The sequence below is a fragment of the Anopheles darlingi genome, chromosome 2 (assembly GCF_943734745.1).
Source record: "Anopheles darlingi chromosome 2, idAnoDarlMG_H_01, whole genome shotgun sequence".
Taxonomy (NCBI): domain Eukaryota; kingdom Metazoa; phylum Arthropoda; class Insecta; order Diptera; family Culicidae; genus Anopheles; species Anopheles darlingi.
In genome coordinates, this window is record NC_064874.1 from 78,171,878 (window position 1) to 78,195,535 (window position 23,658).

General features: G+C 51.6%; 2 protein-coding genes across 10 annotated transcripts in view; both read left to right on the forward strand.

The window, feature by feature from the left end:
- Positions 1-23,658, forward strand: part of LOC125960040 (cGMP-dependent 3',5'-cyclic phosphodiesterase-like) — a 427,252-nt gene that overhangs the window by 151,049 nt on the left and 252,545 nt on the right. The window lies entirely within an intron of this gene.
- Positions 1-23,658, forward strand: part of LOC125960033 (homeotic protein female sterile) — a 226,071-nt gene that overhangs the window by 126,563 nt on the left and 75,850 nt on the right. For all 9 annotated transcript variants that reach the window (XM_049693167.1, XM_049693168.1, XM_049693166.1 and 6 more), the window contains one exon: positions 16,457-16,609. In XM_049693167.1, the coding sequence (XP_049549124.1) occupies positions 16,457-16,609 (153 nt within the window). The remainder of the gene's footprint in view (positions 1-16,456; positions 16,610-23,658) is intronic.

Below are 23,658 nucleotides of genomic sequence, written 5' to 3' on the forward strand. Positions count from 1 at the left end.
AATGTTATTTAAAGTGAAGGCCGATGACGAGACTGTAGCGGAATCTGCTCTTATCATGCAACGAAGAAGGCATGAAGGTGGTCCTTGCACTCTCTTTCTCTCTCTGTCGCTCTGGTACTTAACATAAGTATAGCACGCCGCAACTCTTGAGCATAAGAAATGAAGGGTACCGTGTTTTTGCTTCGTTCGTTCTTTAATTACTCTAATCTTGATTGCTTAAGCGACGACGGTGTGCGCTAAAACGGGCACAAGAGCCATGTCACGAGAAAGAGAGAGAGAAGGTCCCTCCTGGGCTCTGATTTCGACGAGAGTGCGTCCTCGCGAGTCGCTGTCGGTATGTGTTTGGCGGAAGAAAAATGGACACGATAATCTGTTCGCTGTTCGGTTGTTTGATGTTTTTGCTTCTTTTATGACTGTGTGTGTGTGTGTGTGCCCCCTCCCCCTCCTCGGCTTCGGCACCTCAAACCTTGCCAAAGGTTTCGCAAATCGAGATGACGAGATGTGACGTCTCTCGTCGTCGCCGCCAACAACCGACAACACTCTGCCGATGCTCTAAATGTCGCCAACCGCTTTGTGTGTATGTGTCTGTGTCGCTGAGCTCGCGATTAGGCATTAGGCGGGTACTTTACTTACCCGCGGAGTAGTACTCCGAGCTCCGGCCAGAGACATTTGTGTGACGCGCGTTGCGCAATGCGCCCAGCGGCTCTCAGTCGGTCGGTTGGTTGGTCTGCTAAGCATAATGGCAAATGTGTAGTCTCTGTCTTCACCCCTCGAACCCTCCCCCCACCGGGTGCATGCTAGCTCGCTCTCGCGCTCACTAATGTCGCGATCCGCGGCGCGGTCGAATCAATCCATGAAACAACGGCCCCGGCAGCAGCATCGTCTAGGATCGGTTTTTATGTTTTATGTGTGGCGATATATTTTTGCCCCTTCCTACTCCCTTCCGTCAGCCTCTCTTCATGGTTTGTCACGATTCCCCCTCGCTTGTCACCGCGCTCCTTCTCTCCTTTGTTGGCGCTCTTTGGCGCTTCGGTCTCTGCTCTGCGGCGTTTTGCGTGTTCGCCTCACTTCACGGCTGAAGAAAGTGAAGCTGATCTGCGATAACATTGTTCATTTGCGCGCACCAAACGCCATTAGCATTGCTTCAGCTTCAGCAACCGACACGACGACGAGGGTAACGACGGTTGTTGCAGCAGCAACAGCAGCAGTCGGTCCACATCGCATCTGGTTTCGCATCTAGGCTAGATGCGACGGAGCGGTGAAGTGGCGAGCGGCCTGCTGCGGAGTGGTGGAAACCTTTGGAAGATTTGTGCAGCGATCGCTACCATCAGCCAGCCGGGCAGCAGCAACAGCAGCAACAACGGAGAGTAACATGTTGATTAAGAGTTAATTTAAGATCTCCTTACCTTTCCACATAGTAGCGCACCTTGAAAGATGTGGCTTTACTCGAGTTTTCCTTCGTTTTTTTTTTGCTTACTTTTCGGTTTCACTACGGCTTAGGTCGTGAAACGGACCGACGAGTACACACACACAACTTGGGACCTCACTCGCTGTGTGGCTTTAGCGTTTCTGATCGGAGATTTGTTTTTCTTTTTACTTGCGATTTTTTGTGTGTGTCTTTGGCGCTCCCCCGAACCCAGTAAGGAGTACAGTAAGCGATCGTCATCATCGCGAGCGCCTGCTCCCTATCTCTCTTTTCCTCTCTCTCTCTCACGCCACGCGATCTGCATCTGTACGGGCTTTTATTATATTATGCAAATATGCATTTGCGCGCCCCCTGCGAGCGCCATTTTCACTATCAGGATGCCGGGTATTGACAGTAGATTAATCTTGGCATTAAGTTAACAAAATATAGGCCGCAACGAGCGTACCGGAGGTTGAAGGATAAAAGCAAAAGTCAACAGCAGCAGCAGCAGCAGCAACACCAGGAACGGCGCAAGTAGTAGATATTGAAGATCGTTGCGAGCATTCGTTCGGTTGTACTTCTCCTGGAAGGAGAGCAACTTCAAGGAGAGTAATGTTTGGCGGACGGAATTGAAACCACACCGGGGAACCCCCGGGGGAGAGGCTGGATAAGGCTGAGGGGAAGGGAACTCGTTGTTTTGGTCTTCTTTTGGTCGAGAGTCGCGCTTAAATCTGCTTCCAGCAATGAGGTCAACCCGACGGGGACGTGAGGATTTACTTTCGCTTCTTCGCGTACGGCGCGGACCCATACGCTGTAAACGCCGTTGACCTCCGGTTGCGGCACCCACGCATGCACCAAAGGGGTTGTTTGAGGGAGGGCGCCATAAAACCCCCCAACTACCGACGGGAATGAATCGAGAGTTTGTTTTCGGTCGGTCGGGGCCACCCACTGGACACTTTTGGGGGGAGTGTCGATCACAAGTCCAAAAAATCAATCAAACAAATACTGTTGCTGTTGCTGCTGCTGCTGCTGCTGCATCTAATGGTGTATTGCGTCTGGCGGAGTGACCAAAAAAGGGGTTTCAAAAACCGAGGTCGCCAAATGATGCAAATGACATCAACGGATCGCAGTACTGGCCACGGTACAAGAATAATTACCCCAATCGGCGGTACTGAGGTCGATCGATGCACGATCAATCTTTCGATCGCCGAGCGTTGAGAAGAGATCACTTGCAATCCAGATTTTGATGGTGGTGCCTTGTTTTGGGTATCTTGTTAAATCCGAGGCCACAGACTGGACTGCGCACACCCAGCAGGAGGAATAAGCGCTCTCAGTGTACCTCCTTGTGGACCATCCAAACTCTTGGACTTTGGAGCTGACAAAATATATTTTTCCCAAAATAAAAAAAAACCGCCGCTCGCCGACTCTTTAATGATCGTGCCGTGCCGGGTTGGTTGGTACAGGAGATTCTCCTGCGGAGATTTGCGGACAACAGGCCCGGGGAGAGAGAGAGGTCCTCCCCCCGCCGGTACAGATCGTGGCAGCGCGTCTCGTGGGAATTATTAAATGTTTTATTCCTTTTTGGCCATTGGTTGTAGTACGGGCCGAGCACTCGGCGCTGCCATTGCCATTGCGAGCCACTCCCACGCAAGTAAGACCAGTTCGCCGCTTGTTACGTTTTCGTCTCGCATTGTTATATTTTTTCACCGATATACCGAGCCCCGGCGCGAGTTCTTTCGCGTTCATTTGGCACGTGTAATTATTGCCGGCAGCAGCAGCATCTCGTAAAATGCGCGTATCTCCGCATGTCGCTCCGCTTGTCAGTTTGAATGCAGGAGAAGAAGGAAGAGAAGAAGGTAACACACCGCCCGCCATACGCCGAATATCCGTCTCACTGTGTTGCGCGACAACAACGCAAACCGCTTACTGCACCTACGCAGCGTGGATGACGATAACCCCCGGCGGGCTAGTTGGTGGCGTCGACGGCAGCAGCGACGTCCTCTAACCTCGCACCCCGGCGGCGTGGGGAGAGGGGGAGGTACTCCCCAATTTGGCCTTTGATTCGCGGCCCATTGCTGACCTGGGCCATTGTGTGTGCTGGCCATGTCATAATTTCGAAGCCGGTCGCCGCCGCTGCCATAACGGTGGCACAGGAGACCGAGGAGGAGAAGGAGGAAAAGATTGCTCGAGTACCATCCCGGTCGAGCGGAGCTCTAAAATCGACCAACAGACGACTGGCTGGTGGACGACGTTGGGTCCTGCCAAGCGCTCTTGATATTCCGTTCCGTCGCGAACGGTCGCGCGTTGTAATCTCGACAGTTTAATGGGTTGAAAATTACCATTTTTATAGCAAACCCCGCTCCCTGCCGCCTTCCCTTCGTCTCCTCTTTCATGTAATGTGCTTTATTCTGCTTCGTCTTCGTGTTTCTTGCCTATCGACAATGACATTTGCTTTGAAAATACGCTCGTAAAGCGGATTGCAGAAGATGTGCTGCTACTAGCCCTAGAAGAGTGGCCTCACGATGGTGACGCTCGCCAATCGCTCTTCTCGCCAGCAGCCTTTTGTCTGCCAAATCCTCGGCTCATACCGTCTACTCTAGTAGTCAGCGTAGTGTCGAGGGGAAGATCCTTTTCTCCGGAGCAGGATCTTAACTTGTCAATTTGTAGCGGCTTAACTGTCTCTTAATTTTTCGGTCGCCTCGATTCGGCAATCGATGTGGTACCAACACCACACACACACTGCGCCAGCGGCTGCCACGAAGGAACGAGTTTTAGATGATTTTGCGGAATTAAGGCGTCGCCAGCAGCGAAGGAAGGTTTTGACAAATTTGTTGGCTCGAGTTTCTGGTTGAGCTGTTGTGAGTAATTTATCGATTAAAATAATGATACCACGTGCCGGTGCCTTTGTTTGTTGTTGCCCTTCGCCAAGCTTTTGGCGTCGGCATTTTGAGCAAAACAATTTTCCCTTCCCTCCCCGCCCGCCGCAAAATTAATTGATTGTCTCTAGGTGAGTAATCTCGCGTGACCTCGCGATATCGGATGTCAAGTGGAAAGGTTTTGAAGGGGGCGGGGCGCTTCTCAATCACTAGACGTGATCGCAGCTTCGCTGTTGGCGCGGAAAAGAAGGGAGGTTTACAGGAAGGCGGCCAAGATTTAATTCTTTCCGCCATTCCGTCGTCCATTCCGGAAGCACCGTTTGTGTCGGACTCGCCTTCGGGGCATTTCTCGCGCTCTCGCGCTCTGTCGGACTCTAGAGCCTCAGGGAATTTGGGAAATCTTTCTCAGCTGATAAGACCCCACGCAGCAGCGCGTTGGCCAGCATTTATTTGGCAGCGTTTGGCTTGTCACAACAAATCTCTTCGCCCATTTTCGTCTTCATCCATCCGTCCGTCCGTTCCGTTCCGTCCGCTTTGTCTTTGTCCATCTCCTCCGGTGTTTCTGGCCCGGGCACCGAATTCAATAATGAAGGCATAAGATCTTTTCTCCATTTTTGGGAGGTTCGCTTTTTTCTACGCTGTTTTGGGCTCTCTCTCTCTCTTGCTCTCTGGGGCCACAGCTTGTTAGCAGGCGGGCGGCAGCAGCTGGTGCCTGCTTATGCTTCGTTGATGTTGGTTTTTTTTTTCCACTGTATGGTGAGCCCTCCAAAGGGCGGCCCATTTTTGCCAAAATGATGCCCCGAAGGTGTGGGGTGTACAGATGGTATAACCGGCGACTACTTCTTCCCAATGGGCTCGATCGATGGGCTCGAAAGAACCCGAAAAAAATGGATGTCCGTCCGGATCCGGAGGGGAAAAAAGCATAAAACGGAACATAAAATGAAACAAAATTAAAGCTGCTGCTGCTGCTGCCATTGGGGCTCTGTGTCTCCCACCATTATTCCAGATGCCGGAAATGATCCATCGCGCCAACAAAAAAATGATCGTTATCGCGGTCCTGCGAAACGGGCGATAAACTATCGTCAATGGATGGATGTGTGCCAGCGCCGCCCGGGTTGACGACGACGATTCGTTTTCCAATCAGCAAACGCTTCGCTCGTCCTCGTTCGGCAAAGGAGGTGGAGAAGGTTTACAGATAATGCGGATAACGCGCGCACGGGAAAGAGCAACGGGAATTTCGGTTTTTGGTCGCCCCATTCTCATGACCCCTGGATGTGTGTTTTGCGTGCATTAAATGTAAACGTGTACGGATAGTATATTTGTGGGTCTGCACAAACCGAAATGATTCCGAATTCCGGAGCTAGGTAAGAGCCGTAAATAAGCTCTATTTGATTACATTTTAAGCACTTGGCCATCGCCATTGTAGGCCGGGAAGCATTATTGCTACGGTGGTGTGCAAAAGTGTGGCTTAAAATCTTTCGTCTTCATGGGCGCTTTGGGCAAACCGAAGCTAAATGGTTTTTCCGTTGGGTTTTTTTTTGCTGGGGGAGTTTTCTTTTTTCGGTTTTGTTGCAAAATCCTCTGGAGAAATGGAAGTTTCTCGCTCGCTCTCTCCTTCTCGGCTGGGATTACAATTTTTTGGGATTAATTTGAAGGTTCACTGGCTACACCACTCCTCGGCGGCCTCCCTTGGGTGACCGAATGCGATGAAATTTAAAACCATCGCCCCAGCCCCAAACCGAGGACCGAGCACGCAAAATTGGATTACTTTTTACAGAAAATTGACTTCTGCTTTGATTCCAGCACGTTGGTGCGGCTCGCAGAAGCATTTACATTTCCAAATGCGCTTCATAGTTAGATTGGATGTTTCTTCCAGCATATTCTCTTTATGCTCACGCTTATACTCAGTTTCATCGGCACGGCTTTTTTTCCGGTCGACCCTTCTTCTTTAATAAGTTATTCGCTCTCTCAACGAGTCATTGTTGGATGGTGGCGGACGACGAGGGGGTTAACACCTCGGCGCGTGTGCCCCACAACCGCCGCCGTCTTAATGGCGAACGGAGGGCGACAATTTATTCAATCGCCATCATTCAAAGCAGCATAAACAGTGTGTGGAAAGGGAGGAAGCTGCTGTTCACCGCCTTGTGACGACAGGTCCTTCATCTTTCGCCTACCGGTCTGCCGGTCTGTCTGTGGTCGCGCTCCCCCTCACACCAAAAGCTATGCTCCTCGGTCACTCGGTCGGTCTCCGAACAACAACCGATCGGAGCTGATGATGGTACAACATAAGGCGTGAGCGCGCGTGTGGCGGTGGCGTTCGAGTTTTTTTTTGGGGTGGTCCCGCGTCTCCGAAGGGGGGATTGTCCACCTCGCGCCGCGCACACGGAAGCGATGTTAAAATGTAAATTTTCATCCCTCGTTCGGTTCACGTTCGAGCCACTGTCGCGCGCGCGTCGCTCCACCGATTTTTTTTCTTTCGTTCCAACATTTCTTTTTTTCCGTCCGTTCGTTTTTTCTTCTTCTTCTCTCTTCCTCTCCCCTCCCGTGTGGGCTTCCTCTCACTTCCATCGGAAACCGTACCCGAAACACACAGAGAGCAGAGTCAGAAGATGCGAAGATCTGCTTTTTCTTTCGGTTTCGATTCTGTATAATTTGGAAACAGGTTTTTCATCGGCTGCTCGGCCTTTGGCATGTGCGCGCGCGCGCACCTCGTGTTCGAGCTCGTCGCAGAGCACGGCGGCGGGGGCTATCGATTGATTTTTTGGGGGGTGGAAGGTCCGATGAAGTAGGGAACGATGCATGGAAATGGGCTACTAATTTTCGTGGTGAGACATCACCAAGGCAGGGCTGGCAGGCTGGCTGGCTGGCTAGTGGGCACGAAATCTGACCCCGAGGCCAATGGGGCGAGAGGTGATGGAACCTTTGTTCGATAATTTAGCCAGCATGGCTACCGCGGCACATTGTTACGCGCGCGTGTGTGTGGCCGACGTCGTGGTCGTCGTCGACAGCACAGCTCATCATCATCATTATGCTGCAGGCGGTGACTGCGTGTGTGTGTGTGTGTGTTTGTTCCTGGTCCGTTGGCTAGAGTGGCTGGAGTGGATCCGGTTGACGAGGAGTTTAATATGCGAAAATGAGGTGTTAATTTGGAGTGTGCAAAGGTGCCGCTGTTTCGATTCAAACACAAACATACACACACACACACGCGTGAGGGAACGAGAAGGACATAATGTGAGCTTTGACACTGTTTTGTTATGCTGCGCAAATTGATTGCGAAAACATAGGCAGCGGATCTTCTTATCGGATCTGACTCCGGAGGAAGCCAAGAAGCTTCTTCACTTAATGAGCTGTTTACGTTTGCTCTCAGAAGCCAATTGAGACGCGGTCGTCGTCGTCTGCAGCTAAGGAGTTCATGATTTACTGCCGCCGCCGCCACTGCGCCAGTATGCTCCATATGCTGCAGGCTGGAAGACTAATTTCACCGGAAGCAAAAACTGTGCCACGGAACAAAACACTCACCAGGCCAGGAAACTGGTTTTTACTGGCCGAGGCCAGAGCTCGTCTTTGAATGGCTTCCTGAAGATTTGGAGGGGGGGAATAGGGGGTTTTTGTAGCTCTTCGGTCCTTTAATCGTACGCAAGAAACGAACTCTCCAACGGCGCCCTTTAAACCGAATATGCTTCCAACCCCCCCAATCCCTGGAAGATTAATGGAGCGTAGCATAAATAAAGCAGTAGCATAGTTTTGTAGTAGCCCTTAGCCGGTTAGGTTTTTGTGTCATGGCGCTCAACTACTTACACGCGCGCAAAACATCCGCGGATACGGTTAGCATTATTTGAGCGGGAGTTGATTTATGTTTTCACAGTTTCCTGGCTGCCTCGCGGGTAGATATTTTCATTAATTTTCAATGTTTTTATGCACTCCAACGATTGGCAAAAGTCTTCTTTTTCGCTTTGAACACGACATTTGATGATGTCGCAATATAATCGACTGCTTTGCGTATTCATTGCTACAAATTTGCTGCTTCAGCTACAACATCAGAGCATACAGAGGAAAGGAGCATAAACAAACAGTGGGCATCATCGCCGGCCGGTGTATCGCAAACTTTGCTCCCGGAGTGCTCGGTGCTGTAAAAATTATATCCTAAAAGCGAACACCAAGCACACCTTCGCACCGCAACCCGGATAACCGATAATAATTTATTGAAAGGCAAACATGTTACGCAAACTGAGCATATTTAACGCATGAAAAGATATGCTTCTGCTGCCACCCTTACACTCTCTGTTTCTTTCTCTCTCTTGGTACCTTTCTCGCTGTGTTCGTTCTTAAAACGAGGGAAAAAAACGAGAATGAAAAACGATCCACAACCTTTTATCGAGCTCAGCCCCTTCCTTCGCCCCGTCCCGCACACTGACCCACGGACGACGAGAGGCGAAACGCTTTTAAGTGATTTAAATCATGCACGCTCACCTCGCCGGCAGCATCGTCACTGGCTTGTTGATGCTGCTGCTGCTGCTGCTGCATCCCGGTGCATGAGCCTCGATAGTGGTACTGCTGCTCAGCACACATACGCGCGGAGTGCAGCACACGCGTCATTATTCACACATACGCTTAGCTCTGCGCACCCCCCACAAGCAGCATGGGGCTCTGCAGCATGCGCCCATCGTCATCGTTGTCGTCGTCGTCGGAGAAGAGGAGCGCATATAGGAGTCATGTTGTGATTCATGCGCTCGCTTGCGTGGAAAAATCTCGGCGCGCGAATTACGCTCGGTTGGCCAGCCAGACCAGGCCAGGCGCTTGGCCTCCCCCCCCCACCCCACTTAAATGTATGTCTTTCCACCTCTCGTGCACTCCTTCTCGGTTCTCTCGGTTGGTCCGGTTGGATTTCTCGGGGCACACGCTGCTGCTGCCGGCGCACCGTGTAATTTGGTGATGTGCGATTATTAATTTATTATTTATTATCTTAATGATCGGTTCGGTCTTGGAAATGATCACACAGCAGCAGCGGGCGTGTGGCGCGGCGTGTGTGCAGCCTTCTGCGTCCTTCTGCAGCTTCGTTGCAGCTCAGGAGCAGCAACAGCATCGGGGTGGCACAGTGGGTAGCACTCATCGAGACTACTCGACTCGACGTTCCTGCTGTTGGTGATGCTTCAATCGGGTGAGGCGAACTGCCCCATAGCGAAAGCTGGTGGACAAGAAGACAACCATTTCGATTCTGAAGCAAACTGAAGTTTGATAATGTTTCAATTTCGCGGCATTAACGGACACACGGCGCCTATCGGTTGGTTGGATCGTGTTTCCGTGTTTTAAATATTCACCAAAAACAAAAAAAATGCAAGTAGCAAACAGCTTGTTTTCCTTCGTTTCGACTAACGACAATCAGTAGCAGCAGCAGCTTCTTATCTCTTCGGTCATTCCAAACGATGTTCCCAGATGCAGCAGCTATAAGGGTGCACTGTGCATCGCCGCTACCGTCTGTCTATGTGTGTGTGTGTTCGAGCCCTAGTGTATGGAAAGCATTAATTAATTTTCATAATTTACGATGAGAAATCTATTAATTAAATTAAAATTGCAAAATAACTAGCCACCAACCGGGGGTCCTCGCTCGCGCTGGAGTACACGAGAGAGCAGAGCGTCCCTCCCTTATTGCAGCATAAGACCGCAGCGGAGGGCTGACTGTGTGTGTGTCACTCACTTGGTGGCTGCACGGGTCTCGTGTGAAAATGGGAGCGATCGGTTGCTGCCGCTGCTGCTGCTATCAGCTGGCGTGGAATCGATGGAGCGCCAACCACCCAGCCAGCCAGCGTGTCGTGTTGTGGGCGAGAATCGTTTGCGATCGCGTTAATCGAAGGGAGCCCTTTTCCGACTGAGTGAGTGAGTGAGTGAGATGGACGATCGCTGGAGCTCCTGGCCAACAGGATTGCTTTTCCTTCCTCACTCTCTTCTCCCACCGGCAGCAGCAGCACCCTTTGGAGATTACGGATTGCCCATTTGCCAGCTGCTGCTGCTGTTGCAACGATGGCGATCAACTAGCGATCGAGACGATTGAGTTTCTCACGCTTTAATAAGTCCACGAAACGTCCGGGAGTATGTGTGTTCGAAGGGTCCCGGGACTCGCACCGCCATCGAATGTTCCTCTCTTTCACTATTTCTCTTTCGTTTGTTGCGCGTTCGCGATCTTGCGCGATCGATCAGTTGGTCGTTGGGTCCTCCAGAAAGACGCGCGGCCACTCTGGGGGACGGTCCATTAAGAGAGGGACCCTTGGATCGTTCGTCCCGAGCGACGGACCCCAGCGTACGCTCTGGTTCTCCGTGTGCCAACACACAGTTACATTATGTTGCACCAGTAGCAGGGGAATAAAATGGTGGCGCTTTGCTTGCTTTCTGGAGCTGCTGCTGGAGTCCCCTGGTCTTGTGCTGCCCTTGGAGTGTGTAGCAGAGCATAAAAGCAAACAGCCCCCTCTAGAGAGAGAAAGAGAAAAGGAAGGAGAGAAAGGGTTGCCCTCTGCACGACGCTCGCAACATAAATATATCAATTTAGAAATGCTTGTTTTCCATTTCCTCCGCCGCCGTCGCTCTCTCTCCCTTGCTCTCTTCACCGATCCGACGACGCCGAGATATGAGCTCCCCGGTGCGCTGGTGGCGGAAGGAAACGGCGGCTGGCCACCGAAATGGGGACTTCCTGGGCGTCCCCGTTGGTGTGCGTGTGTGTGTCTCTGTGTCTGTGTGTGGTAGTCGAATCGTTCGATCTCTTTGGTCAATCGTCGTCGTTTAGCTGCTGCCCCAAAAGGCCTCCACCCCTTGTTTGCATCCACCGGTCGCCGCCATCACGGGAGCATAATTTTGAGGAAGAAGACGTGGAGAAGAAGGCAAATGACGTACGGACGGACGGACGGACGGATTGGGGTGGTGTGTGATTGGTGTGATCTGTCCGCGCGGACCGGAAGGGGCTTCGAGCTTGGGCTTTTGTTGTTAAAATATGAATCCATCCAGCATCGTTCGATGCTGCGCTGCGCTGTGCGCGATCACGGGATCTCGGAGACGCACACCAGTGTTCGGAGTGAATGTTTATTGATTTCCCGTACGAGGCCCGTGGCCACTGCGTCCGGTGGCGGCATCCAATCGTTGTGCTGCTGCTGCTGCTGCTCTCGAGGAGGCAAGGCAAAGGTTTTTGTTGTTTGTCTTGGGGTTGATATCTCTTTCCTCCCCCCCCAAAAAACAAGGAAAAGACGAGGAAGAAGGGTGGTGGACCCATAATTTAGTGTCCGGCGGAGCACTCGCCACGACTCGACTCTCCTCGATCGGCTCCATTGGCCCGGTCCATTGGCTGATTGTTTTGGTTTAAATATCTCTTTCTCTTCGTCTCTCGTTTTGGGGATTGATCTGTTCAACGCCATCATAATGTCTTTTGTGTGTCTCCGTGTTTTCGTGTCCGTGTGTGTGTCAGCGACTACTATGTCAACATCCTGCGCCGGAAGCGTGTTGGAGGGCTTCCGGAAGAGAAAAATCGCGCCCCCCCCCAGGGGGAGGGGAAACACAATGCAAACATCGGATTCGGATCAACACGCGCCAAATCATGCCCGATTGCTTCGCTCGTGGCCAGGAGGAGGAGAAGGCATGGAGCAAAAATCGAGCGAAAGATTGATGGAAGTGAGAGGAGTCGTCGTCGTCGTCGTCATTCATCGGAGTTCCAGCATTGCTCTCTGTCGCTTGTCGGGTTCACTATTTTGTTTTCTATGCTGGCAGTTCCGGTCTTTTGCGTCTGCCAAGATGAGGGTAAGGGTGGGTGGTAGGCTGGTGCGGCGGACACCCCCGTGACCATTTCCTGGCGCCGCCATCGCCATCGTATTGTCGAAAAATGGCAAAGATCCATTAGTGAGGAGCGGAGCGAGCGGACCACAACCGACAATCAAAATATCGACATTTTCTGTGGCAAGGAGGGGGAGGAGAAGAAGGAAGAGGGGGAGTAAGGCCACGCCAGTGTTTGGCCGCTGTCTCTGCGGCTCCAGCTCTTCAACTGCATTCGATTGTGCGGCCGGAAGATGATGCCGGAGAGAACGAAACGGAGAGAGAGAGAGAGAGAGAGAGAGAGAGAGAGAGAGAGAGAGAGAGAGAGAGAGAGAGGGGCAACCGTTTGGCAGAAGTATCCTTCCGCTCGTCCCCTCGTCCCGGGCCCTGGCGTGGCGGGAAATGGTTTGGAAAATGATTGACCATCCATCCACCCTCGACCTACCCCTCGACTGCCGCATGCCGATCCGCACCGATGGCGCATCGGATCATCCACCATTTGGTGCTCTCTCTCTTTCTCTCTCTTCTCTGCTGGAGAGGACCATCGTCATGGACTATCACCAATGCAGAGAAAGAGAGAGAGAGAAAGAGAAGAGAGCAAGGAGTGCGCATCACGAAATGGTCCCCCGGATGGACGTGGTTTAATGATTTGGGTCAAATCACTCGGAAGCAATCGACCAGACGGACCAAAGGGGGGGGGGGGGGGAGCTGCAACCCCCCTAGCCACCCATCCGCTTCCTTGTTTGTGAATTACTCTCTGATTGACGCATCAAACCGTGTTCAATTATGTTGGCAATCATTGAATTATCGGCATCGAGAGCTTCGGGGATAACCGACGCAATGGCCATCGGACACGGTACTGCTGGTGGTGGTAGTGGTGGCAATGGTGCTGTTGGTGTTTGTTGGCGTTACGATCCGTGCCGAATTATCGGTCATTTTAATTTGCCACGCCACGCGATTGTGTCCTTCTGGTCCTCGGTCGGTTCGTAATTGAATTCTATAAACTAACACCATCGCGAAAATCCGGCCGCCGCTGCTGCTGTTGATAATTCCAATCACGTGCCACGGTGGAACAGAGATTCAAATTATACCATTCCGTGTTGGGAGGAATCGATAAATTTTGTTATTTTCATCTTTAGGTCCGTCGACACTAACTTTAATCTGTTAGTGGTGACCATTAACCGGCCTAAACGTTGCATAAATTCTTCCTTTTCTTGCGGATGTCTTTTAATGCTGCAACAATTGAAGCGGGGCGGAGAGGTCCACCAGACACGTCTCACCGACTCCGACTGTCCCTGTGACATCCCGTGGGAGAACATGTCCCGGACGGCCAGACAGACAGCACACGAGCACACACCGGTGGGACTGACTGTCAATTAGTGGGAATTGCTTTTTGGGGTCGATCACGACCATCGAGCGCAATTGATCGATTGCATCTCCCAGGGTTCGTCATGTTGCGATGCGTTTTGTTGGAGGAGTGGTGGTGACCATCTTTAGTGTCCAGGGCTCCATTTCCCTCTGGACGCGACCCTCATAATATGCTCATTTAGTCCCGCGACTCGAGCCACGAATGTGTTTTTGCGACAATTGAGTCTCGAGTCGTGTGTCTCAAGACTCTTTCTCTCTTATGGTGGTGAGTCATCGCTTTATCGATTATCGATCGTTCGAACAGGCGAGATCCAATTCTGGAGCGAGCGGCTGCCACACACACACACACACACTGGGCGCTATCAATTAATCGATCGAAGATTTATGGCAACGTCGTCCCCCCGTTCTTCGTCAATGGTTTACGTGAATAATGGACGCGAATCGCCAGCCTGCCATCGGTATTCGGTGTGTAGGCGACGCAGACGGCAGCAGCGTGGCCACCATTTCCTTGTTTTGCCGCCGTCGTCGTCGTCGTTGTCGTCGTTGCGCCCTCCCTTTACGATCCGCGGAATGGCCCGCGACATCTAATCTTTTGCCATTTTAAATTGATATTTCTCTTTCTGCATTTGTCGCGGACTGCAGCGGGCCAGGAGGGGTGGTAGGGATCGTAAACCGGGTGCAGCAGCAGCCCCGGAGACCCCGGCCAATGGTTTCGATTTCTAATTTTTCCACCACCACCATCAACCGACAATCGGATTTACCAATTGTTTGCGCTGTTTAGTATCGCTCTCAGCAGTCAGCCGGGTTGGTGGTTCGGTTAGGCCACCGAAAAGGTTGTGGCCCCTCTCGATTCGTGGTCGATTGCTTCCTCGTTCGATACCGGCGCCGGTCGTCGTCGTCGTCGTCGTCGTCTTGATCCCAGCGGCCCCAGCGGTTTGGGTCAGGTCGCTCTCGGCTCCGCAAAATCAATTCATATCGGTTCTGATGGAGGCTTTTCCTGCACTACGGAAAGGGCAATCGTGGCACCAGAAAGAGAGTGAGAGAGAGTGAGAGAGTGAGAGGAAACGGGGCTGCAGCATCGTAAAAATGGCCACCCGGAATGCGCGATCTCGCATTAGTAGTTCGGTTTGTCGATGATCGCTCGCAGGCCAAGAGGAAGAAGGAATTGGTCCGCCGACTGGTGAGATGAGGTTGCACCAAGATTGACCTCGCCAGCACTCTCTCTCTCTCTCCCCCCCCCCCTTTCTCTCTATTTCTCTCACTCTATCTGCTGGTCTGGTGCTTTGCATATTTCGTTGCCCTTTTCTCGCGAGATGGCGGCCCAGTTGATCCAGGAATAGGTCCTTTCTCGAGGTCGCCGTCGAGCTTTCGCCGTTTTGTCTCTCGTCTGCATTGGTGGGGGTGGGATGGTGCTGGCCACCTCCTAGTGTGATTTTACGACTCTGATGACTCTCCCCCTGAGTCTCAACCTCCCCCGAAGAGATGGTTGACCTTTGAGTAGCGTTGAGCGGATTTGCAATCAATCACAGAAGGACTGCGATGTTTATTGCTGCCCTCGGTGGTGCTGGTGATGTTCGATGGCCTCTCTCTCTCTCTCTCTCTCTCTCTCTCTCTCTCTCTCTCTCTCCATCTGGCAATAAGGCGTTGCCCAGCCTTTTATAGGGCATCGTGTGGGTGTCACTTTTACGATCACAGCCCGGAGACGTTAAAATCCGTTTTGATGCCACTGTTATGGACCTCATACCCACCCAACCCCTGTCACCACCGAGGTCCTCCTCTGCCACCAATGTTGGCATGTTGTTCGCAAATTGCAAGAAGAATTAAATCATTGTCAGCTTCTGCGTCAACAACAACAGCAACCTTGGCTAAAACATGTTCACACCTTACGCCCTCCTTATTCTGTCTATCTCGATACATCATGCCGTTTTTTTTTTTGTTCCAACGTCTTGCCCTCCCCGGTGGTCATCTTCTTGTTTGTCTTCCTCTGCCTTCCTCTGCCAATCGAATCACTGAAAATTGCGCAATTACACGCCTGCCGATGATGCTTACAAAGGTGCCAATTGTGGCGGCGGTGCTGTCGGATTTTCCTCGTTCACACTCTCACTTTTCGCCGTCGTTCGGTTCGGTTGGGATTTTCCCAGCAGCGTTGTGCACGTGTTTTTTTTTTGCGTTTTCCATTGCCGCGTGTTCGCAAAGACTCGCCAGCAGCAACAGCAGCAACAGCAGACGGTCGAATGGAAAACGAAGCAGAGCATAAAGAGGAGGTGGAGGAGGAAGCTGGGAATGTGTGAGGTGATTTCGTTGTTCATTTTCCGATTAACTCGATTAACACTCGCGCCCGCTGCCCGCTGGCCCACTGGCTGGACCATTATTCAATTTGCTCTCTCGCGAGGGGTGCGTTCGGCTTTTATCTTCTTCTCGAGAGAGCGTTCACGAAATTGTTTAGATTTAATGGTTTTTGGAAGTGGCAAGAAGTGGCAAGAGGAAAATGTGACGTCGTTGTTCGGACAGAAAGCTCGTTTAAGAAAATGCGAACTCGTTTCTAGCATTCCAGCAACAGCCATTCCAAGGAACGTCGGACCAAGTGACGTCCAATCGAGTGACGCTACATAGAACGAGCCCTTCTTCCAAGTTTTCCGCCACTTTTGTAGACTCGTTCGCTCGATGATAAACATTGAAGGAGGGAGCGAGGGTCTCAGAACAAACTCTATGAATGGTCGAAGCGAGGAAAACCAGTTTGCTGCAGGTTCTGGTCTGGTCTTGGGCTGTTTGTTCGTTCTTCGTCCAGCACCGGACACCACCGCTCGTCGCCGGTAAAGGGTGATGAACATCCTCCCCCGGGTCCGGGTGCGGTACTGGCTCTGGATGATTAAGTCCAGAACCTGAACATCTTCATATAGACACAGCCTCTCCATTGGAACGACCACTACTGCCCCGCTCTCTTCGTACTGCTGCAATCCTGTTTTCATTTTCTTTAATCTTTTCTTCTCTTTTTCTCTCTTTATCTCTCCTCAAACAGATCAGTGCAGAGGATGGTCTGCCCTTGTTGGTGTGTAGTTCCTGTCGCGATCAGCTGGATGCCTGCCATCGGTTCCGCCGGGTAGCCCACCGGACGCAGAAATCCCTGCAGAGCTACCTGGCCTACACCGCGACGCTGTGCGGAAGTGAACAGGTAAGTCCGGCGGCGGCGTCGACGGATGTCCGGCTCGTTAGCAGCTTCTATTCCTAACCAACTCCTCCTACGGCGGGGAGGGATCCATTTAGCGCTAGGAAAATGCGTTCCTTTCCTCCCTTCCCAACACTCCCCGCCGGGCGGGAATGCGTTAGGCTCGTCGTAAAGGTCACAAACATCATGAGACCATCTCGGCTTTTCACACCATCAGCCCGACCCGACCCGGGACGGGACGGGGACCTCACACCTCGCTCGCGTCGGCGGCAGTATTGACGGAGAAGAATCACCATCATCAGCGAGCGTCTTCATCCGCCTCCTCCGTCATGGGCACGTCCGTACGATAATGGCATTATCATTGTCTTAATGCTCGGGAACTGCCTTCGAACGTCGCAGCCGAGCCGAGCCGAGTCGTCGAGTCCTCCGTACCTTTTGACTCGAGTTGATTTAGATGTTCTGAGATGGAGACCTGAGATGGACCTCCATCCTTCTCGCTTCTCGCTTCTATCCATCCCATCCAGCCAGTCAGCCAGATAGCAAGTAAGCCTTCCTTCGCCGGAGAAGATTAAGGTCTTAAGCAAACGGACCAGAGTAAACAGTCGGTCGGTCGGTTGTTCTTCATCGTCTTCGTCTTGGTCGTCGACGTCGACCTGTTGGTTGATTGTTTGTCTTTGCGCTCGGTTCGGATTCTTTTGAATGAGGAATTGATTGGATTCCTAGAACTTCTTCCAATCGCCTTTCGTTGAGATCGACACCGCGATTGGAAAAAAAATCGAGGAAGTCGATCGATCGATTGATTCAATAAGCAATCCGGAGATGCAGATGTTGTAACTGATTTTGCTTATCCTGCTATGATTAGACAAAGCCAATCGGGCGCGTAGAACTTCTGTCAAGGAATTTTCCGTCGGTTGATTACGTCAAAATCCTGCTTTGTTTGACAGCAAAATCCTCGCGCGTTCTCCACTAATCATCATCATCATCATTGTATCATTGTATTGCGTTCAATCGTACGGTAATCGGCAACAATCTAACGAACCGAATCCGTAGATGGCCCTGGGTTTGTTTACTGGCTCAACGGGGCCCCCCTGAAAGCGGGGTCCTGTCCTATGCGTCCGTAACTCCTCGCAGTTAATAATAATATCAGTGCCAACAACGACAACGACGAATACGACGACTATAGCGTCCGATTATCGACTAAACTCGATCGGCGGCAACGGAAATTGCCTTCGCGTGTCTGGCGTGTTCCGGCGCGGGTTCCTGATGTAGGCCAAACCCCTGCCGGTGGGTGGAGCGGTGCGTCCCCTTTTGCCTGGTGGTCCCGTGCCAGCTGTTGTTGCGGATAAGCCACATGGACGAAGCCCTTTACTGACCTCGATTCTCGTTGCCCCGATGCCGGCTGGCCCAAGGGACCTCTCCTCGTTGTCCTTTCTCGTTTGATTGATGACGATGAGCGTGTGTGGGTGTGGATGTGGTGTAGTTGGCAGCAGCAGCAGCAGCAGCAGTAACATCGGAACATTTGTCGGTCTCGATTGCAATCATAAAATTAAATTGCTATCATCCATGCAATGTACGACGTTTAGGACGTTTTAGGCGTCGATCAATGTCGTGTGGGGCCGGTGCCGGCGGACCGTTTTGCTGGTGCTGATGGAAGCAGATTTTCTGTAAATGGGTGCAGAAAATCGGTGGAGCGGGGGAGGGTAATCACCATCACCAGCGAGACATATCATATCATGACATAAATGGCATTCAAAAACCCGGCGACGGCGGGAGGCTCACACTTTGTTTCGTCGATTTCTGATTGGGAATGCTGTACGGGGAGGGGAGGATTTAGCGAAAAAGTAAACCAGTTCCTTGTTATCCTTTATCAACCATGTTAGCAATGGGTGATGGAACACACAAAGCATTGGGCGCTGTCGCTCGCAATCGCGGAAATGCGCACACGCTAAGCGAGCAACGATCGCGCTAGAATGTAAATAAATAAATAACTTCGCGTGTGCGTGTGTGTGTGAAAGGCGGATGCTTCGCGCACTCCAAGTGCAATGGTCGCGTAGAAGGAGTGCAGCCGCCTCGATTCGAGTCGCTATAGGCGCTAGAGTGATGTATAAATACAAACAGCATGTAAATATGCATCATTTGAATATCATACTTTCGTCTGAGGTCCCGGGGTGCAACGTGGGGTTTGGGACGATGATTTGTTTCTTGCACCTTTTATGGACGCGTCTCGCGGTGGTGGCCACACCGTCGTAAGGGCTCGCTAGAATGCACACGGACCTCCCGGGACCCCCACTACTTCAAACATTGAGCAGCGCAACATTGACGTTTGTTTATGTGTGTCGCTGACCGTCGAGACGACGATTGGCTTTCGCTGGATAAGGGAAAGAGGGAGAAAGAGAGAAAGAGAGGTCAGTCACGCATCCTGGTGGTGCTGGCAACCACACACACACACACGCACTGTCTGGCCAGACGGATGGATGGATGGATTGTGGTTTGTAGCTGTTTTAGATTTTATCCTGTCCTGGCATTGCATGGACGCGAATCCTTCAGCCTTATTCTCGCGGTGGCCTCGATCCACGGGTCGTGCCTTTCTGAGCAAAACCGCAACCCCACCATGGTTCGTGGTTTGAGTTTGTCGCTCCCACGAGAGAGAAGCGCACTTTGCATTTGCAGTATCGCGCTCGTGACAACCGGAAATGCGTTGCGGTGACCATTGGCCCCGCTGGATTCAAGATGCCTTCAAGAACCGTCTATCCACAAAGAAAGTCTCTCTCTCTTTCTCTCTCTCTCTCTCTCTCTCTCTCTCTCTCTTTCTCTTTCTTTCTTTTTCTCTCTCCAGAAAGGGAGCAAAAGTATAGTGTGATTCGATTAGTCCGTTTAAGTTGTTTAAGTTGTGCTTTTGGGCCGGTAATTGGTTCAAACATAGAGATTGTGTCATTGTCCACACGCATACACCTGCAAAAGAGTCGTATTTTGTCGGGAAATGTCGCACCTTTCAACAGGACGCACCAAAAACCAGGGGTTAGTGAGCTGTCAGCACTAAACGACAACCGAAACGCCGAAATCAAACAAAAGCACAAACACAAGAAATGTCGCGAGAAATGTGCCACCCGTGGATGCTTTCTTTTCCAACGCGCTCACTATGCTACTATCAGCCTCGAATCGGGGATCGATGATGACACACTTAATCATTACTGTTTGGGTCCCCGGGAATGTTTTGCCAGGCGCATGAGGAGTACTCTCGTCCGCGTTGTGTCATCAAATCCAATTACTAACAACACCCCAGCGCCAGTGGTGGTGGTGCTAAGCGTACCGTCACCTTGCTGATGATGCTGTGCTCTGTTCTCTCTCTCTCTCTATCGGGGTGCTGGCCAGCAGCGGCAACGTGTAATCATCCGACAGCCGACAAGTGGGTGTGACATTTCTCGCCATTCTTTTCGCGCCGGAGAAATCAATCGCATGGAGAAGCGGGGGGAGTACGTGCGAGTGAGTGTCGAGTGGGAATCGATCGCTAGACCGATCGATGGATCCGTAAATGCAGCAATCATTAATCATCATCCAATTGTGGTATTATTTCGTTTTTTTTTTCGCTGCCGCTTTTAGAGCGAATATCCCTTGCGCCTGTAGCCGGTCGGTCAAGATCCGTGTTTCGATTCGATTTGCACGACCGACCGACGGGTGTTTAGTGACGAGGTCCCGGAGCGTTAGACGCTGCCAAGTGTCTTTAGATTACGGACGGTCAGTCCCCCCGTCGGTGATGGACATATCGCTCAGAGGAGCGTCTTCTCCAACGAGAGAGCCATCGCTTCGTTTGATTCATATTGATGATGTTTCGAATCCTCTGGAGTCCTCTGGAGTGCGGCCCGGGAATCCCGCATTTCTTGTTCTCCCCACGTTTTATGTTGTCCCAAGCTCCGGGCTAAGCTATTTACGTCGTGGTCTCGTACATCATGATACTGTTGAACTGGCAACGCGAACTCCGGGGTCTAGACCGACGAGAAATTCCGTCTTAGATAACATTGACTTCTTCACGTCGATGACTCCAAGGAACGATTAGCATATCGCGCGCGCGTTGGTTCCGCATCTCTCTCTGAATGGTTATGTGATATTGTTTTGGCTTCTGCTAGCGAATGTATTTGTTGTTGAGCTGTCGTAGCATTAAGATAGCCACACAGCTTTGCATGACCCTTCAATCGCGACGACGACGATGCGAAAACAGTTAGCTCTCCGGTATATACTGCTGCTGGTGGTGGTGGTCATACTCCTGTGCCAATGGGCCGGATCAACCCCGGCTACAGCCGTACACTGATTTGCATATTAATTGAAAATTCACCAACAACTACACGGAAGGGGGGAACCGAAACGGTGTAAGGCCCTTGCCGCCGCTCCGTGGTGTTGGCCTGCAATTCAAATGGCCTCTGGCCGCGGGCATCACATCTCCATCGGATCTCGCACTTTGGTTGGTTTGTTGGTCTCTAGCCACACAGTAATCACACAGAAAACTGCGAGAACTGCGAGATCAGCACGGGAACGATCCACCACCGGATCCGTGGATACGCGTTTGCTTATCAACACCCCCCAACACCCCCAACCACCACCACCTATTGCTTTTGTATTGATCTTTCGCCTCCCGGTCAGTTACACCGGACGCCAATATGCCGATGCCGATGCTGATTTATGGCCGTTGCTCTCCGTGGTGGTGCCCGGTGTCACTGCTGGCCACCGCTGGTGCCGGTGGAACGACTTTTCGTGTTTACTGATAGCGGAGAGTATCATCTGCATCAACGGCCGGCAGAGTTCCTCGTTTGGTGATTGTGTAAACTTTTTCTGTATTTTCTGTATTTGAATCTCGAGGAGGAAAATGCAAAAAAAAAAAAACCAACGAACTCACACAAACACCAGCACCATTCCGCGGAGTGTTCCGGAGCTCGCGGCCTTCCTCATCGCCTACCCGGACCTATCAGGCCGGAACGTGAGTTAGCAGAAAACATAATCAAAAGCAACATAACCAGCAGCGAGAGAGAGAGATTGCGAAGGAAATAACAACAGAAACAGAAGTAGATCCAAAACTCCTATTTCAAACTCCGTTTTTTTTTGTGGTGCGGGGGAACAAGGAGAGACGGTAAGGTGGCAAGCTGCTGGCAGCAAGGTCTTTGGGGTGTAACTGATGCGAAGGCAAATTCGCTTTTGCCTTTACAGCCCACCACGGACCGATACTAGATAGACAATAGAGAGATAGAGGGAGAGAGAGCGAGAAAGAGAGAACGAAACCGTCTCAGTTCGTTGCATCTGCGGCGCTCTGTCGCAACCAACCAACCAGTCCATGGCCGGCTGTTAAGCGACCGAACGGAGAAGAAGTTCGGTCATCAAATTTAATTAAAATTACATCCACCAAAAATGGTGGCCACCGAAAGAAGAAAAAGAGGAGAAAAAAAAAACAAGCCACTCCAACAACGCTTCTAGATTTCGCTTCGCTCGTCGTCTTATCAAAGAGTTTCGTCTTCACGCGGGAACAATCGAGTCGAGTCAAGCCCCAGAAGGAGCGATTTTTGGGGCTGGCCAAGGCCCAGGGCCGTTAGATGAGGGTTAGATGAATGTTGAAATAATGGTCGCCCGGAGTGGCGCGCTCCACCTTCATCAGCACCTTGATTCCGGTCCGGTCCGGTCGGGTCCAGTGTCGTGGGGACACGCTCGGTAACCTTGTCACGCTTGGCTCTGATAAAGAAAACTCACCGCTTGCTGCTGCCTGCGGAGGGGGCGGAACTTGTCACGTTTTTCATTTTTAATTTTAGCTCCAAAGGTGTACCGGTGGCCGGCAACCGCGGCCACTGGGTTGTTGGGGTCGCAACCCATGGTAATCGAGTTGCCGAGGCGCGATAAGAGAGACAGCAGAAGTACGCGTGCGAACGCGACAGGCTTCGGCGTATTTAGGGAGGCGAATAGGTTTTTGCATTTTTCGTGCTCCAAACTCCCCAATCGCCGATCAACGACGGAGTGAAATCGCTTAATATCTTGGGGGGAGGTGCGTGTTCTGGGCCTCCATCGGGCGGACACGATGTTCACGGCTTATTAATTGCCTTCCAATTGGCACAGCGAGGGAATGTGCTGTTGGCCTGTCACCAACGGGCCTGACCGTTCGCCGCCTCCTCGATTCGAAACGAGTTCATCAGCGATAAATAGAAGAGGGAACCTCTGTCACAAGAGAGAGAGAGGGAGTCGATCGTCGTGGCCAGAGTTGGCCCGCAGTTGAATACTATTTAAGATCACGGAGCTCGCTTGGTGTGGTGCTTGGTTAAAGGTCTTTCTCTCTCCAAAAATAGGTCTCGTGACTTCCGTGCAGCGTAACGAAGCGACTCACGCAAGCATATCGTTTGGCACGTTGCAACTGCAACATATGGGATCCCGAGCCTTGGACGTAGCCCCGAGTCAGCGTCCGGTGTCCGGTGGTTTTATGTGCTGCTCATTTCCCAAATATAATTCATTTCTTTTGCTGCACGCCGAACGATACAGTGTTTCACACTCTCAAGATGGATGAGACTCCATTTTGCACCCACTCAAAAGGGAGGGAGGGTGGGAAGGATGATTTAGTGCCCTCGATCGGGATGGTAATTTTTCATACGAAAAATACATAACTAGCCCCTCGAGCGACAGGAGAGAGAGAGAGAGAGAGTGAGAGAGAGAACCGTGGACACTCTTTACGGAGTTATGGTTTATTTGGATGATCACTTCTCGTAGCACGTGACCGAGAAGCATTGCATGCACCTTTCTCTCTCACACACCCACAGACACCTCTCGTTTAACGTCAAGTTGCGTTACTGCGAGAGTCTAATTTGATTTTCCTTCCCCCCACCCTCGAAACGTCACGGGGTGGCCGCCGCCATCGCTTGGCGTGAGAAGTCCGGACCGATCCGATCCGTTCTCTATTAACAATCAATCAATCGTGCCACCCCCGTGTCCGGCCCAATGGGTTTTGATCCATATAGACCAAGACCCCCCCCCCTCGGGCATCTCTCCGAGCCAGCCGAATGACGATTTATCATTTGACGATTTCCTCCACA